The 14,876-nt window shown below is 51.1% G+C and overlaps 1 protein-coding gene across 1 annotated transcript in view; it reads right to left on the bottom strand.

The window, feature by feature from the left end:
* Positions 1-14,663, bottom strand: part of PCBP3 (poly(rC) binding protein 3) — a gene marked incomplete at both ends in the record, with an annotated part of 39,650 nt that extends 24,987 nt beyond the window's left edge. The window contains one exon of the mRNA XM_080347042.1: positions 14,598-14,663. Within this exon, the coding sequence (XP_080203168.1) occupies positions 14,598-14,663 (66 nt within the window). The remainder of the gene's footprint in view (positions 1-14,597) is intronic.
* Between the last annotated feature and the right edge of the window lie 213 nt (positions 14,664-14,876).

The following is a 14,876-nucleotide window of genomic DNA, read 5'->3' as shown; positions in this document are numbered from 1 at the left end:
TGATGCCTGACAAATACTGAAATTCAAGCAAAACCTTCAAATTAGGGGAATTCTGAATACCACGTATTAAATTAACTTAATACCATGATCATCTCCCAGACAGGAGATTGCACATGAAGCAGAATAGGGGGAGGGAAACTGAGCTCTGGGCTGGACTTTGTTCTCCAGTTTGGTTTCCAAATGGGATGTTGGGACCCCTGTAGCCATCTCCAGACAGGCGGTAGCAGGGGCACAGTCGGTGTCCCTGCAGGGGCCGGGAGACATCGCTGAAGCCAGCCCTCCTCCTCCTCCTCCTCCTCTTCCCACACATCCACTTGGGCTCCCCGGGCACGTTATCCATGCGCGAGCGGGTCCTGCAGCGCAGCTCCAGCAAACATTGCCTACATCTCCCCTGCAAATGCCCAGCGGAGACCAAGGCATCTGCTGCTGGTACTGGGGGGCAGCTCCCCCAAGACGGCCCCTACCATCCAGGGATGTGGCAGCAGCCGCCTGCATTCTGGAGGAGGGGACTGAGGCTCTCAGAAACGAGCTCCGTCACAAAATTGTTCCTTTCGCTTTGGCACCAGCGTTGCTGGTCCCTGCAGAGCCCAGCTCCAGAGGGAGGGTCTCTCTTCTCTGTGCTGAAGTCATCCTGGTGCCTCTGGGATGGATGGTCCTGCCAGAAGATTGGCTTCTTCTTTGGAAGATCTCGTCATGGAATACCTCATCAGCATTGTGGACATCAAATTTCACGGCTTTATCTAGCTATTTGTTTTGGGGGACCGCAATGTTTTGTTCAAGCTGTTCAAAACCAAACTGAGAGCACAACTTAGTGCAAAAATGTCCCACAACCCACCTCCTCCCCAAAAGGTTTGGGTGGAAAGTTCATAGGCGCTGCCAAGCAAAACTCAAAGAAGAAAGTCTCTGTCACCCACCTCACCCACCACATGGCCTCAGAAAAATCACACGTTCTTGACAGGTTTGGCCAATGCAGGTTGATAAACTCCAACACCTTGGAGCTCTGTTGACCAAGAGCCCTTGCTGACACATGCAGGTAAAGTACAGGGCGGTCAGGGTATCAGTCTGCACAAGGATGCTGTGCCACGTGCCCAGAGAAACACCCTTGAGACCTTACCCTGGACCATCATGGTGGCTGCTCAATGGCAGTGCCACCCTGAAAAACATCCAATGTGCTCCTAAGGCTCTTTGGTGCTCTAGGAGAAAGCCAGGTATTAAAGACAACCACAAAGCTCCCGTGTCCTTCAGCACACCACAATATGCAACAGCACGGCCCAGATTTCCAATGTGGTTGGCCGATTTTCATGTTGGGGATTAACATCTTGGCCAGAAAGTCCATCACTCAAGACAACATTTTCCACTGGGAGGGAAGAAACGTTTAAACACCTTTGACCTCTCAACACCCCCTCCACAAAACTCAAACTAGCATTTTCTGGCCCTTGGAAACTGAAGGACATTCTAAATGTAGTGAAAAGTAGGGGAGGCCACTGAAGAAGCTGCTTTTCCGACATTTTAAGTTTCCTAGCTTGTTTTCCCGAGGAGCACTGCCTGTCCACCTGCGTAAGCAGGAGCTTTCTCCCCACTCATCTCCCGGCGGCTTGATCCTGCCATTAAGACCTAATCCGGTGATTTTCAGCATTGCATTTAGTGGCTGGGAAGCATCGCAATGCAGCCAGCTGAGGATTATGATGACAACATGGTCTGGCCAGGTCAGGACAGGGGAGGAAGGAGAAAAAACAACACTATGGCAGAAAACCAAAGTCAAGCATTCCCTTAAACCCAGGCTCCAAATGGATGCATCAGCCACCGCAGGCTTCGTCTGTCAGAAATGAAGCTGTGAGAGGACAGCAGCACAGTCTACATGACACCAAATGCTGTTTTGCGATAAAGCTGCGTTTCCAGCTGCTGCCATTTTCCACACACTGCAGTCACTTTGGTTGACCTTTCCTCTGCAAACTCTTCAGCTCCAATGGAATATTCCCTGCTTCTCACCTGCCCTTGATCTTTCCAGGCATCACAGGATAAAAACATCCCTGCTCTTGCCCTCAGAGCAGGCATCTCTGGAGGCTTCATCTCAGTCACCTTCTCCCACCTCCCTGCTCTCCTCTGGATATCTCCACTCATGGCTCAGCATGTCACTCTGGCTGCTGATGAGCAATTACAACCTGCCTTCCCTTCCTTGCCTGTGTGCACCAGAGGGCTCTTCCAGTCTTGCTCACCTCTATGCCAATTACCCCAGTTTCTATTGAGGGGATGCAAATGTGCCTCCCTTCCCCTGTCTGCTCTGCTGGCTCCTCTGCCCACAAATTCGGTGCCAGGGCCACCAGAAGAACCTCTCCTGCTGCCTAGTTTGCTGCCTCCATGCCTTGGGTGGTCTTCTAAATTCTGCCTCTCCCACCTCTTTGCTGGCTGCAACTCTTGGGAGTTCTGTGTTTTCTAAGCAATAATTTCCTACCACACCTTCATGTCAGCATGGCTTTCTCCCCAGAGCCTTTGCCCTATGGAGAACAGCATTGTTTTTTTTACACTGGGTGGCTCTCCAGGGATAGATGTTGGCTCTAGATATTAGTATTAGCTAGAGTTCAGGAGCAACTGGTAGGATGACCCACAGCTCCAGCTATGTCACACCTTTGTGGGCTCAGCCACAACCAAATGCACACCTCTGCTCTCAGATGTGCCCAAAGCTCTGCTAAGCCTGCTCTCCCCTCCAGGAATTTCCCATCTGCTTTCCTGAGTTTCTCTTTCATATAATGCACCCACAAGCTGGTATCAGGCCATGCATCCTGCTTTTGGTGCCATCCATACCAGCCTGCTTTGCCTCTGCTGAACCCACCTTACCTTTGTAGGTTTTGAGTGGGGTTTCACACATTTCAGAGTGATTTCTGTCCTGATGGATAAACCAAGAGGAATAGAAACACAACATCACACACCTCCAGCACAGTCCAGGAAAGGTGGTAAGTCTCTACAACGAAAACTAGCACAAATCCCTGGCTCCAGCCCATGGAGACCCTGCTCATCCTCTGAGCATTGTGTGGTTCACCACAGCCGCCTGCACCTCAACAGTTAACCAAAGACCCACAGCAGCCGCCCACAGAAGTGCAGCCCCGGCATGGCTGGTGCATGGATGTGCAACCACGCATGAAATCAGAATCAGGCCCTGCATGTCAGATGGTGTTAGTCTCCACCACCTCTACAGCAAGCCCAGTCCAAGGAGAACAACTGGTTTTATCACAATGGCGGTGCTGTTATTGCAATCTTTTGTGTGCAGGCTAGCAAACGAAACCACAGCTTTTCCCTACTGACCACCCTAGGATGAAGGTCTTGCATGCAATAACTCCATCCCATGTGACAGGCCAGCAGGATGATAGCACCTGCCTCTTGCCCTGATAAATCTGCAAAAGACATAAAACTTGGAGGCTTATGTTAATTACCGTGTGCAGGGGAAATTTAGGAAGCTGCACCTAAGATATGTATCTGTAGAGATCTATAGGATGCAGAATTTCCATTCACTCACGCGAGCCGCTGCTGTGTTGCAAGCGGAGGTTGGAGGGAAACGCAATCTAGTGCGAGCAGGCTATTAGATACCCCTGTGCAACCCAGAAAACCCTCTCTGGGCTGGTTTCAGGGCTCGATGATTGTGGGACCCTGAGCAAAATCAGCAAGCTGAACCTGCTAAACCACTGTCTCGACAAATTGAGATAATGCTGCTTGGAATAAGAATAGGTCTTCACTTAATTTGTTTAATTTTGTCATGAATTAAAGCTGCTTTTGGATGTCTGGGGTGAGAGGGCAGGTAGAAGTGACACATTCTTAATTCCAACTTTTTGGAGAGGCCGGGAGCGAGGGCCCCAGAGGAGCTGCTGATGGACCAGCAAGGACCAAGCGTTGGCTCAGTCTCCGCATTGCAGCCCCAGCCTGGACCCTGCCGCGGGGCTCAGCACTGCGGAACAGGCTGGATTCTGCAGCAGCAACTGAGAGACAGAAAAAAAATCCCAGAGCTTTCCCGAATTAGCTGAAACGGCATCGCCTTGCACTGCGGAGGCCGGGAAGATGACTGCTTCAGTGCCATGCTCCACGTCTGCTCCTTGAACGTGCAGTGGGACAAGGGAGACACCGCTAGCAGTGCCACAGAGGGCAGCTGAACCAAGCTATAGGAGAACGGAGAAACTCCTGTGATGTGAAGGGAGCTAGGGCAGCTTATCCAGCATTTCTTCAAGCACCAGCAATTAACATCCCTGGGATGCGTCTTCACAGAGTGGGGAGATGCCCTAAATGGCAGCAGAGGGGTGGCTGTTCATATTGTCCTATGTGGCATCATCCTGAAAGAGACAGGGAAGCCTGAGGCAGATGAAACCATTTGAAGATGGCTGGGAAATGCCCTAAGTCCCCTCAAAACGTTTATCAGTTGCACCCCTGTTAAACTGCCAGGTGAGTACCCAAGTTGGGGAGGCCAACATACTGGAGAGCAGAGCAAGAAACCAAAGTGAGCTTGGCAAAGAAGAGAAAATAAGGCACAGTTCAGCGAGGCACAGTGATGAGCTTGGCTGGGTACAATTAAGTGCACAGAAACAGAGGAAGAGCTCTCCAAAAAGGGCTGGGAGTGACAACTTAACCTGCAAGTTCAAGATCTGCAGAAGTAAATAAGGAATTACAAGGTGCATCTTCATAGGACAACCAGCCAGCAGAGAGCAACCTAGATCCCTGGGGCCACAAACATGGCCCATGAGGAAGGGCTGGAGGAACCAAGTCTCTGCAGGAGAGGGGGTGGAGGCAGACAGGGCAATGGGCTTAAGTGAGGGGCTTAAAATGCATTGAAGAAGATCCAGGTCAGGCAATGGAAAAGAGCTTCCCTGCAGCCATGTACCACTGGTGACAATGTCATTCTGCCAGTCAGTGTTGTTTAAATCTTGAAAACATTTGCATATTTGCAAACAAAGCTCATCTCTGTTGGACAACTGCACTTATAACCTTGACACTGAGCTATGCGCAAGGTCAGTCATGCTTCAGGGATGCACCAAATTTAGTCTATTTTTTTTCCCCCAGCCGGAGGCTAAGGAACAAGAGCCAGGAGACACCACTTGCTCTGGGAGATACCTCCACAGATGCCCCCAGGATGCTCTGCCAGCGCTGTGCATCAGCTCTGAAGGAGGTGTGTCTTGCCCAAGAGATGCCAGTGCAGCCAGCATCAGAAGCACACCCCTCCAGAGATCAAGGGGTGAGACGACCAGATAGCAGTGCCTGTTTTTAAGTGCAATTTTTCTGAGTAAGGCCAAAGGACACCCAAAAAAGGGTGCTCAGGGCCATAAGTGGACCTCAGAGGAAAAGCGACTGGAGATGAGAGGGCACAGCTCTGCAAAGAGCTCCAGGCACACTCCTGTCATCCTTTCAACCTGAGGGGCAGCTGAGGGAGCACCTCCAATGCCTCAAGAAAGCAAAAAGCAACGGGCATGGTTATCCCGCTGCCGTGCCAGACACTGCACAGCCTCAACCATCACCTCCAGGGGTAACTCAGTCCCCAGCTAAAAGAGCTGAATGGACTTAACCGGCACAAGACTTTTGCCCCTGCTCTTTCTACACCACTGCTGCACTGATGCATGTGTGGCTGCAACACCTGAAGAGCAGGCACCAACCTCCCCCCACTGCCACGGTTTTTCATGATGTAGCCATCAGGGATGAGGCCTCCTGTCCTCTAATCCCTCTCTCCACCTTGGCCCATCACGCTGCACACCCATTCAAGCACCCTGGAGAGCCAGGGCTGGGAGGCATCTGCTTCCAGTGCATCCTCCGAAACAGATGAGGGTGTACCCAGGAGCACCTCACTGCAGCTCGGAGCAGCAGGCACCTCATAGCCCCCTCACCCGTGACCCCCCCCCCCCCCCCCCCCCGCCACAGCCTGCTGGCTGCTCTGGCTTTAATCCCGCAGGCAGCATCATCCCAATAATTTCCCTCCGTTTTCAATCTACTCATCTGGGGGCAGTCCGCAAATCCCTTCATCCCGAGAGCAAAGCAATCTACTGCCTCATCTCATCCCGTCTCTGCTTCTCTCTCTAATCCCTGGAAACAGGGACAAGGCTTGCAGCACACAGGCTACCCTGAAGGGGTCTCTCCAGGCACTGGTGGACGGACAGACAGACTGACCCGGACCGCACAGCAGCAAACAAGAGGTGTCAGGTCAAGATGGGCAAGGAGCCTATTATTTTGACCATTCTCAGTCTCTACAAAAACCAACTGATTTAGCTGGTTATTTTATTTTTTAAGTAGATGACAGCCCAATGCCAGGCTGTGCAGAATGAAAGATGGGGGGCATTGGAGCTGCTCTTGTGAATGACACCGAACCACCCAAAGAAGATGGGGAAGGTCCTAGCCCCTCCTGAACCAAGGCTGGGGGAACAGCCAAGTCTTCCCATTCCACACCCTCATGGTGGGGACATAAGGGACAGACTGGGTACAGCATCACTCTGCTTGTCCCCTCCATGCAAAATGTGTGTGAGACCAATGGAGAAGCCACAACCAGCCCAGCCCAATAAATCCCAGCTCCTCCAGGCTCAGGGCTGTATCCAGAGCACTGCCTATGCAGTTTCTGCACAAGCCTAAACCCATGACTTTCACCCTGGCCATAGATGCTCTTTGGGAATGAGAGACTGACAGGAGACATGGGGAGGGAGACCCCTGGTACCTCTTCCCTGCCCTGGAGACACAACCCAGCATTGCTTGCTCAGGACCGAGCAGCTCGGTCAGGATGCTGCGCTAATGCCATCCTTCCTCCTTTCAAGCATCCATTTGCACAGAGCTGGAGAAGGCGGGGGCTGAGTCCATGCTCAGTGGCCACCACAAGGCCATGTCCTCCTGCCTGGAGGAAGAGGAAGGAGGACGCAGTGCGACAAAGCCAGCCAGCAGCCATGCTGGCGGTGGAGCTGGGCTGCACGGTCCCCGTCCCATGCTCACTCTCCCCGGCTGCAGCCAGCGAGGAGGAGGACGGAGGCCCTTGGTGGCTGGGGGTGGATCGCTGCCACGCCACGCTCAGACCCTGACAGCAGGCTCCAAAACTGTCACTCCCGATCTGTTTTCACTTCAGCTAAACCTCAACCCCGATTAAAATCAAGGAGAGCTGCCTTCTCCTCTCTCTCCTCCTCCCCGTGGTAGGTCCTCTGTAACCTCGGGTCTAAACACTGAGCAAAACGCACCGGCATGGGAATCAGTGACTTTGCTTGGCTGGGAATCGCGGCTGCTGGGGAAAGGGTCATGAGCACCCCTGTCCCCAAACCTGTCCCTGGCTGCGAGGGCACGGCCATAGCAGAGGTCCCATCCCCATGGGGCTGTGGGTCTCTGCTGAAATCCAGGGTGGGATACGGCACCCTGAGTTGCCTCTGCCGCTGGCGGGTGGTACCGCGGCAGCTCTGGCGGATGGTGCATCCGTGGGGTTTGGCAGGTCTGGTGTCACCAGGACACCCTGCGCTGACACCCACTGCCTTCTGCCAGCTCATTTAGCAAAGCCTGAATAAAACAAAGAAACTAAACCACACACACTTGTGTGTGCAGCCACAGCACCAGGACCAGCAAGAGGCTGGAAGAAGCTCACTACAGGGATGGGGACAGCCCTTGCCCACTGGGGAAGCATTTAAATTCACTTTCCATTTCAGCTGGCCAAAAAGCAGCTGCAGAGGCCTGGAAAACTCAAGCTATGAAGGTTGCTACCCACAGTCACGCTGCAGGAATGGGGACTCCGTGCCAGACGTGCCACCCCACGCCGCATGTCCTGGAGCCGGGAAAGCATCCTCTGCTTCACCAAATGCAAATGCGTCGCTTTGCTACAGATCGGAGCTGGGGCTGGAAGTGCTCTGCTGCCAGTGGGATCGGGCTCACCCCTCTGTGCTGTGCATGAGCCCCTCTGCCGCCGCGAGCCATGCCGGCCAGCACCGTGCTGCCAGCAAGGTGCCCGCTCCCCTTACCGCAGAGCAAGCGCCAGTTTTCCAAGTGGGTGCATGACTTGGAGGAAAAATAATAATAATAACAATAATCATGGCCTGAGAAAAGCAGCCCTGGGATTACCAAACCACAGAGGGTAAGAACACCCCACAAGGTGGGGAGCATCTCCCCATACAGGTGCCCAGGACCCATCTGCTTCCACCTCAAATCAGTGCTGGCCACTGCAGAGGCAGTTCGCTCTGTCCGCTCCACACAACCCATGCCACCAATTTTGACAGTATTCCTATTTTCTGATGCTTTGCGCTAAAATCCCACAGCTTCTCCAAGGCGTTTTGAAGGCAGAATTCGCACCTATTGCAATATGAGCATTAAATAAAGCTGAAAACACTTAAAGAGGTGGTTTTTGTTGTTTTTTTTTTTTCCCTTGGTCTTCACCCATAGCCTTTTTTTTCCCCCATCCCAAAATGATCAGTTTCCTTCAGAAAGAAATGTCATCTTAATTCAGCTAGATTAAAAGAATATTTTTTTACAGTTATTTCTCAGGAAGAAAGAATTTCAAATTTGCTCTTGTATCGGAGAATACTAAAAATGTTTATATAAATCCATAAAAGAGGGAGATAGTCTGAGATTAAGAGCTTCAGAAATACTACTGAATCATGTTGGAATTCTATATTAAAAAGGAAACCCCAGATATTAGGAAAATCTGCCTTTTTCAGGGTTTGGTTTCTGCATCAAAATGCAGGCTAGCATCTGTCTTCACATCTGTCAAAACAAAGGTCAATCATTTTATGGATACTTAAACACAATGCCCTTGACCCAATCTTTCTGTTTTATTTTTAAGCTGGACGTGACTTCTGACTAATAAAATAAGATTTTCTAATATGGCTCACATTAAAATCATATTATCCCAGAAAACCCAGATCACCAGGAAAACACATGTGAGAACATTCTCCCTTTATAATAAGGATATGATATTTTGGCATTGATTTCAACAGCATTTAAGTCCTTCATAACCTTTGCAACTGAATTTCGCTGTTATACAGCAATGGTGCAACCAAAGAAAATGCAACAGAAATGCGATGGTATCAGAAAGAATTTAGCCACCCTGGGTAAAATGGGTATCTGAAGGCAAACCAAAAAGAAAACAAAGCAAGCCTCACAATAAAAGGTATTCCCCTCTCCGAATTTCCCCAGCGCAAGATAAAAAATTAATGGAAATAGAACCAAAAGGTAAAAATCAAATCAAATAGGGTTGGGGGTTTTATTACGTGATTAACATCTACGTTATTTTACTAGCAATTTCTTTAAAGCAATTTGATTTGCATTATTTCCACCCCAAACACATACATAAACAATACTGTCCAAAACCTGCACTGTAAATCACACAAATTAGGAATGGCTGAAAATTCTGGTTTACGCAGAGATGGACACTTCCCTGCCCAGAGATACAATCTTCAGCATTAGCCGCAAGACACAGGTAAAACTGAATTTTAGCAAAATACAGCACACACAAGAACACAGAACAACCAATTTGCTAAACAATTTTGCAAAAAAAAAAAATAAAGTTTTGCAAAAATATTTTTGCAAATATTTTATAGCACAGGCTTGAGGAGCAGCCGTTAACTTAAGCTGACCCCCTTCCTCACGCACCTATTTCTCCCATAATCCCATCTCCCTCCAACACGGACTTAAATTTCCTCTACAACAGACTCACTTAAGACAGCTCTTAAGCATTCAACGCTCTTTTAACACATACTGGAGTCCCAGATCCAACTCATTTCGTGATTTTTCCCTGATTTCCATCCATAGGAAAAGTTGCACGCGGCAGGTGGTCTTCCACCAACACAACCTTTTAAATCTTCTTACCTTCCCCAAAGAGCCGCTTTAGTGTCGATTTGGTGTGAGGGGGGTCCGGACAGATGGCCAGTCTTTTCACGTTTGGAAAGGATGAAAAATGCTATGGGGGGGGAAAAAAAATCCCAGTGATTTTTTTTTTGTGCTGTACGGCACAGAGGGCTCGGAACCTCATTGGCCCTGGGAGAGCCACCACGTGGGATGGGATGAAGGGCACGTGACCCATTTTCTCCCAAATCCCTCCATTTGCTGGAAAGGGGGACGCACCCACCACTGATGTTCTTGTTATTTCACTGGGCTTTGATTTTTTTTTTTTTTTCTCTAATTTTTGTTTAAAGGCCACTGAGCAAATCAGGTTGCCTTGGGGCGATGAGGGCGAACCAGCCAATGCATTCAACATGAAGGAGAAAGGAGCTTGGGTATGAGACGAGCACTGGGGTGCTGCCTGCCTGCCTGCACGGGGAAATTTGGAGATGCTTTATCAGGGTATCAGCAGAGTGGTGCCCACCTGCTCTGGAGCCTCCAGGAGGAAGAGGAGGATGTAGAGCAGCACATTTGGCTGTGCTAAACCCTCCATCCCAGAGCTGGCAGTGGCAGAGGGAAAGACCAGGCTGAAGCTCTGGCTGCAGACCCCAGAGCTCAGCTGGCTCCCTGAGCCTCGGAGGAAAGGGATGTGTTACAACTGCTTCATCACTGAAAAAATTATCTCATGCCCCCTGCATTGCTCCTGATGCCCCCCCTGCCAGCCTGATCCCATCCTTCACTGTCCTCCCAGCTAAATGCACAGTGGTTGCACCGACCAGCTGCTCTGAGAGAGGACAAGTCTCCTGCTTTGGAGGCAGAGGGTCTGCTGAAATAGCTTTCTTGCAAGAAAGACCAAGCGCAGTGGAGGGAGTGTGGCACCCAGGTGTGCATCACCTGCTCCCACCACTGCATGGCCACGCTGGGCTCAAAGGGCATTTCAAAGTGTTCCCCCACAGATACTCACTACACCTAAAAGACAGCACAATTCTGGGGATGTTCTGCCCCGGAGACCCAGTGGAGCAAGGCAAGGCAAGCCACAGCTCCCAGTGTCTGACTTCGGTGCTGAGGTTCATCCTTGCCCCCGGTCTGTCTTTCTCAGGGGACAGAGGCTCTGAACCACAACATCCCAGCCAGTCATGGTCCACAGGCCTAGCAGCTTCTGTCCTTCCCTCGGTAACCACAGGTACCAGCCCATCAGGGCTTGACACAAAGTCTGGGGAAAGGAAAAGGAAATTTTGGAGCCCAAGACATCCTCTCATTTTTCCCATCAAATGCCAAGCCCATAGGTCATGGCACTCAGAATCTGCATTTTTCTGGCAACCTGAGTCTCCCCCGAGTAAATCCCTCAGCTGTGCCATCTTGTTGTGCCAGTGATACGCCTGTTCATCACCCCTGCCAGTGGAAAGCCCCAGATGAACATACCTCTAGCATCCACCCTTGAATTTCAGTGATGCTACTTCTGCAGAGCAGCTGTCCCCTATCATCCAAGGGCTTGAGCCCTTTTTATCTCAGGGTACCACCTGAGGCTCCTCACAGAACCAGCTGAGCTTGGGCTCTGGTGAGAAAGCACAGCTCTGGCCACCTCCATGCCTTCTGGGCATTACCACCACATCCCAACCTGGCTGCTGGTTCTCCATCATGGCTGTTCCCCCACCCACAGCTCTGCAGGGGGACAGGAGGCATCAGGAGTACAGTCTCTATTTCCAGGTCCTTCCCAAGGCCAAATACAAAAGTACAGCCATAAAAGATGCCAAACAGCATAGAGAAGTGCAGAGCTTCACCTGAAATCCTTTGGCTCAGGGGGTCACACTTCTCCACCCACCAGCGAGACAATGGGGCATTTTATTCCAACAAATACAAGCTGAGGGACAAGCTTGCCACACTGAAATGCAAACTACGGGCACAGTCAAAAGTGCTCAGCTCACTGCTCTCCCCTCCTATGTTTTGTGATGATCGACGTGCAAAGGGAGAGAAGAAACCCCCCATCTTCCAGCCCTGCAGCTCCCTGTTCACAGCCCCCTTATCCTTCCCCAGAGATGCCCAGCTACATCTGGCTCCCCAGTAATCTTCTGAATAATTATATAATAGAGAGGCAGGCAGAGAAATAATTTTAGGCTGCTCTGTCGATAGAAAGCAAGCTGGATTAAAAGATCAGAACAAGCAATACTTAGATTAAAATGGTTTGTTATTTTCAGCTGCAGAAAATCTGTGGCTAAAGCACAGAAGATGTTGAGGGAAGGCACATCACCTTTTTTTCCCCTTAAAAGAGCTTTCTACGTATTAGCCAAGGCAAGTCCTAGGTTTCCAACCTATATTCAGGTTTTGTTACACAACTGGTCAAAGAAATAAAATTGGCGAGTTCATACAGCATTTTATCTAAAGGCTTAAGAGCAGCATGGAGATGCTTCCAGGTTACATTTTGCTCTGCAGTCTGAGTCTGAATTAAACATCATCAACACATCACTGCTTGTTCTTGCGTCAGGAAGACAGTGTGTGGCTTGGCAGACAACTTCATTACCTATGAGAAACGTGCCTCCTGGCACACAGCGTGGGTTTTATTGGTGCCAACGCCTTTAGCATGTGCCTCCCTGTACCCCCGAGCTGACAGCAGGCAGATGCCCGGCTTACCAGCAGTGGAGAGGCAGCTGTGACTGGGAGAAGCCCATCAGACAGCGGTACAGCTCTCTGCAAGTGCCTATATGGCATCTCCCTGGCCCCCAGCAAGGTCGGCGGCGTGGGGGGCCGTGCTGAACCCCACGCTGACTGATGGCTTTGGAAAGGCGTGAAGGGGAGGCAGGAAAAAAACAGTGGGAAAGGGAGCCGGTGCTGTGGGCCGAGCTCTCCACAGGGCATGGCGCTCGTCAGCCGCATCCCGGATCGATGCCGCCAGCTTTACTCATTCACCTTCAAGTTCAGATTAAGCAGAAGGGTCAAACTGGGAAATCGTTTGTCACTGGCGGGCACATCCCCACCACCCCGCAGCCCCATGTCACGCTGTGGCCAGCTTTCGCCTTGCCAGCGTGGACACTTCCCACCCCAGCACCCTACTTGCCCCACAGCATCTCCAGTCCACAGTATCAGCAGTGACCGCTTGTCGCATTGCCTGGATGTGAGATGGAGCAGCAGCAGTTTCCCAGTGCCAAGTGGTCTCCAAAAACATAGTGCTCTTCCAGGTGTCCCCTGCACCTGTAGTTTTTCTACAAAATAGTCACGGTACTACACACACAGGATCCGTTCTCAGTTCAAAGGATGAAATCCCATGGGGTGAGAGGTCCAAGACACAGCCTTGAAGGAGGCTTAGCATTTAAAATGGAATTTTGCAATTTGAGGCATAAGCTGCTGGCTTGCACTGAGCTGGGTACCAGGCTCCTCTCCTGCCTGTGGATGAGGGAGAGGGGCCAGGACACAGGCTTAGGAGAAGGGAGGGGGCATTGGAGAAGAAGTGTGGGAAGGCAGAAAAATCAGGCTGGAGACCCTCCTGGAGGGAAGCAGGAGCTTCAGGGGGTCATCGTGTTCATCCAAACAATGCTTTAATAACCACTTACTGAAGAAAAGCCTCTTCATTAAAGCCAGAGAATAAAACCCACTTGCTGGGCAGATTGGGGTTATGAGAACTTGTGGGATGACAGTTTGGGGACTTGGTCCCAGGCTGGACACTCATTGCCCTCAGCAAGGCCATGCCCTGATTTTCCTCAAGTTGGCTACGGGAAGCCCTTCCTCAAGAACTGTCATGCTCAAGGGGATGCCAGAAATCAGGGAAAAGGCAGAGCCCTTCCAGGGTGCCTTCTCAAGGGCATCCTTCCTTCAGCTCGTGGCCTCCAAGCTACTTGAAGGAAAGCCAAAGCCACCCTCCACCCCCAAAAGAAACTTCTCAGTGTTTGTAAGAGGCTGACCATAGCACACAGAAGCTGCAAATGGTGACAGCAGAGACCTCAGATGATGCTCACTCAAGACCAGGTACAATTGTTACCCACCACAGCACCAGTGACCTTGGACAAGCCTTCTCGCAGGTTTTTGGGCAAGTTCTACACTGGCTGCCCTTTACTGGGTCACCTGCAGCTCCTCTGAGAAACCCTCCATCCCTTATCCAAAACACACCATCTTGTTGCAGGTATAGGGTGTTGCTCTGGCCGGTCTCTCCCAGGGTTTTGGGTACAGAAAACAAGGATTAGCAACACTTACAAAAGCAAAGGGAGAGAAGAGAGGTGGGTTTGTCTGCCTCTGTAACACTCCTGCTTTAGAGAGCTGTCTTCTCACTCAGACATGCGTGTTCTCCTCTTTGCTAATGGAAAATGTTGCCCCGTGGTCCATTTGCAGTAGTCAATGCCTGGGACAATACGATGGCCCCAGGCCAAAGCAGATCTATTTTAGTAACAAAAGCAGAATGGCTGATGAAAATGACCCCATCTACGCACATCCCAGCTTGGCTCCGTAGCTTGTTTTAATGGACCTCTGTGACCAACGTGGCAGAAAGTGGGTGGCAGAGGTGGCAGGACAGGAGACCTGCACAGATGAAGGACCTTTGCAGAGAGAGACCCCCGCAGCAAAATACACCTCACAGGGTCCCTGTTGGCGGGACTGCACTGTGCAGGGGGCAAAACCCCCTTCCCTTTTTTGCCCACACCACAGCGTAGCCCCTCTCGCAGCGCCAGGTCCCAGCGGTGCAGCAGCACCTCTGCCTGCAGAGCCCAACCACATCCTCCCTGCAGGCGTTTTACAGCCTAAGGGAGACTGCGGTGCAGCTGCAAAGACCACCCGCTAGAATTTGGAAAGGGACTGAGCTCACCTTACCTTACCCTGCAGGCTGGCCTCGAGCTCCAGAGCGATTCCTCGGAGGGTCCGGTTGCACCAGAAAAGGGCATGCTGAGCGCGGGGGGGAAACCGGGGCTCCGCGGCACGAGCCTGCAGACCAGGACATGGCAGAGATCAGGTACAGCGTGGAGGAAGGACACCCAATGGCTGCTTACCATCCAGGAAAAGTGTATTTCAGAGAGAAATACAACATGTTTTGGATTGTAGGGGGACTCAAAATGACCAGGAGCATTACCTTCAGGTTTTTCATGGGGCAGGCAGCA

This window comes from Nesoenas mayeri, assembly GCF_963082525.1.
Source record: "Nesoenas mayeri genome assembly, chromosome: 6".
NCBI classification, from domain to species: domain Eukaryota; kingdom Metazoa; phylum Chordata; class Aves; order Columbiformes; family Columbidae; genus Nesoenas; species Nesoenas mayeri.
Note: the sequence above shows the minus strand (reverse complement) of the source record. Positions and strands in the feature narration are given on the sequence as shown.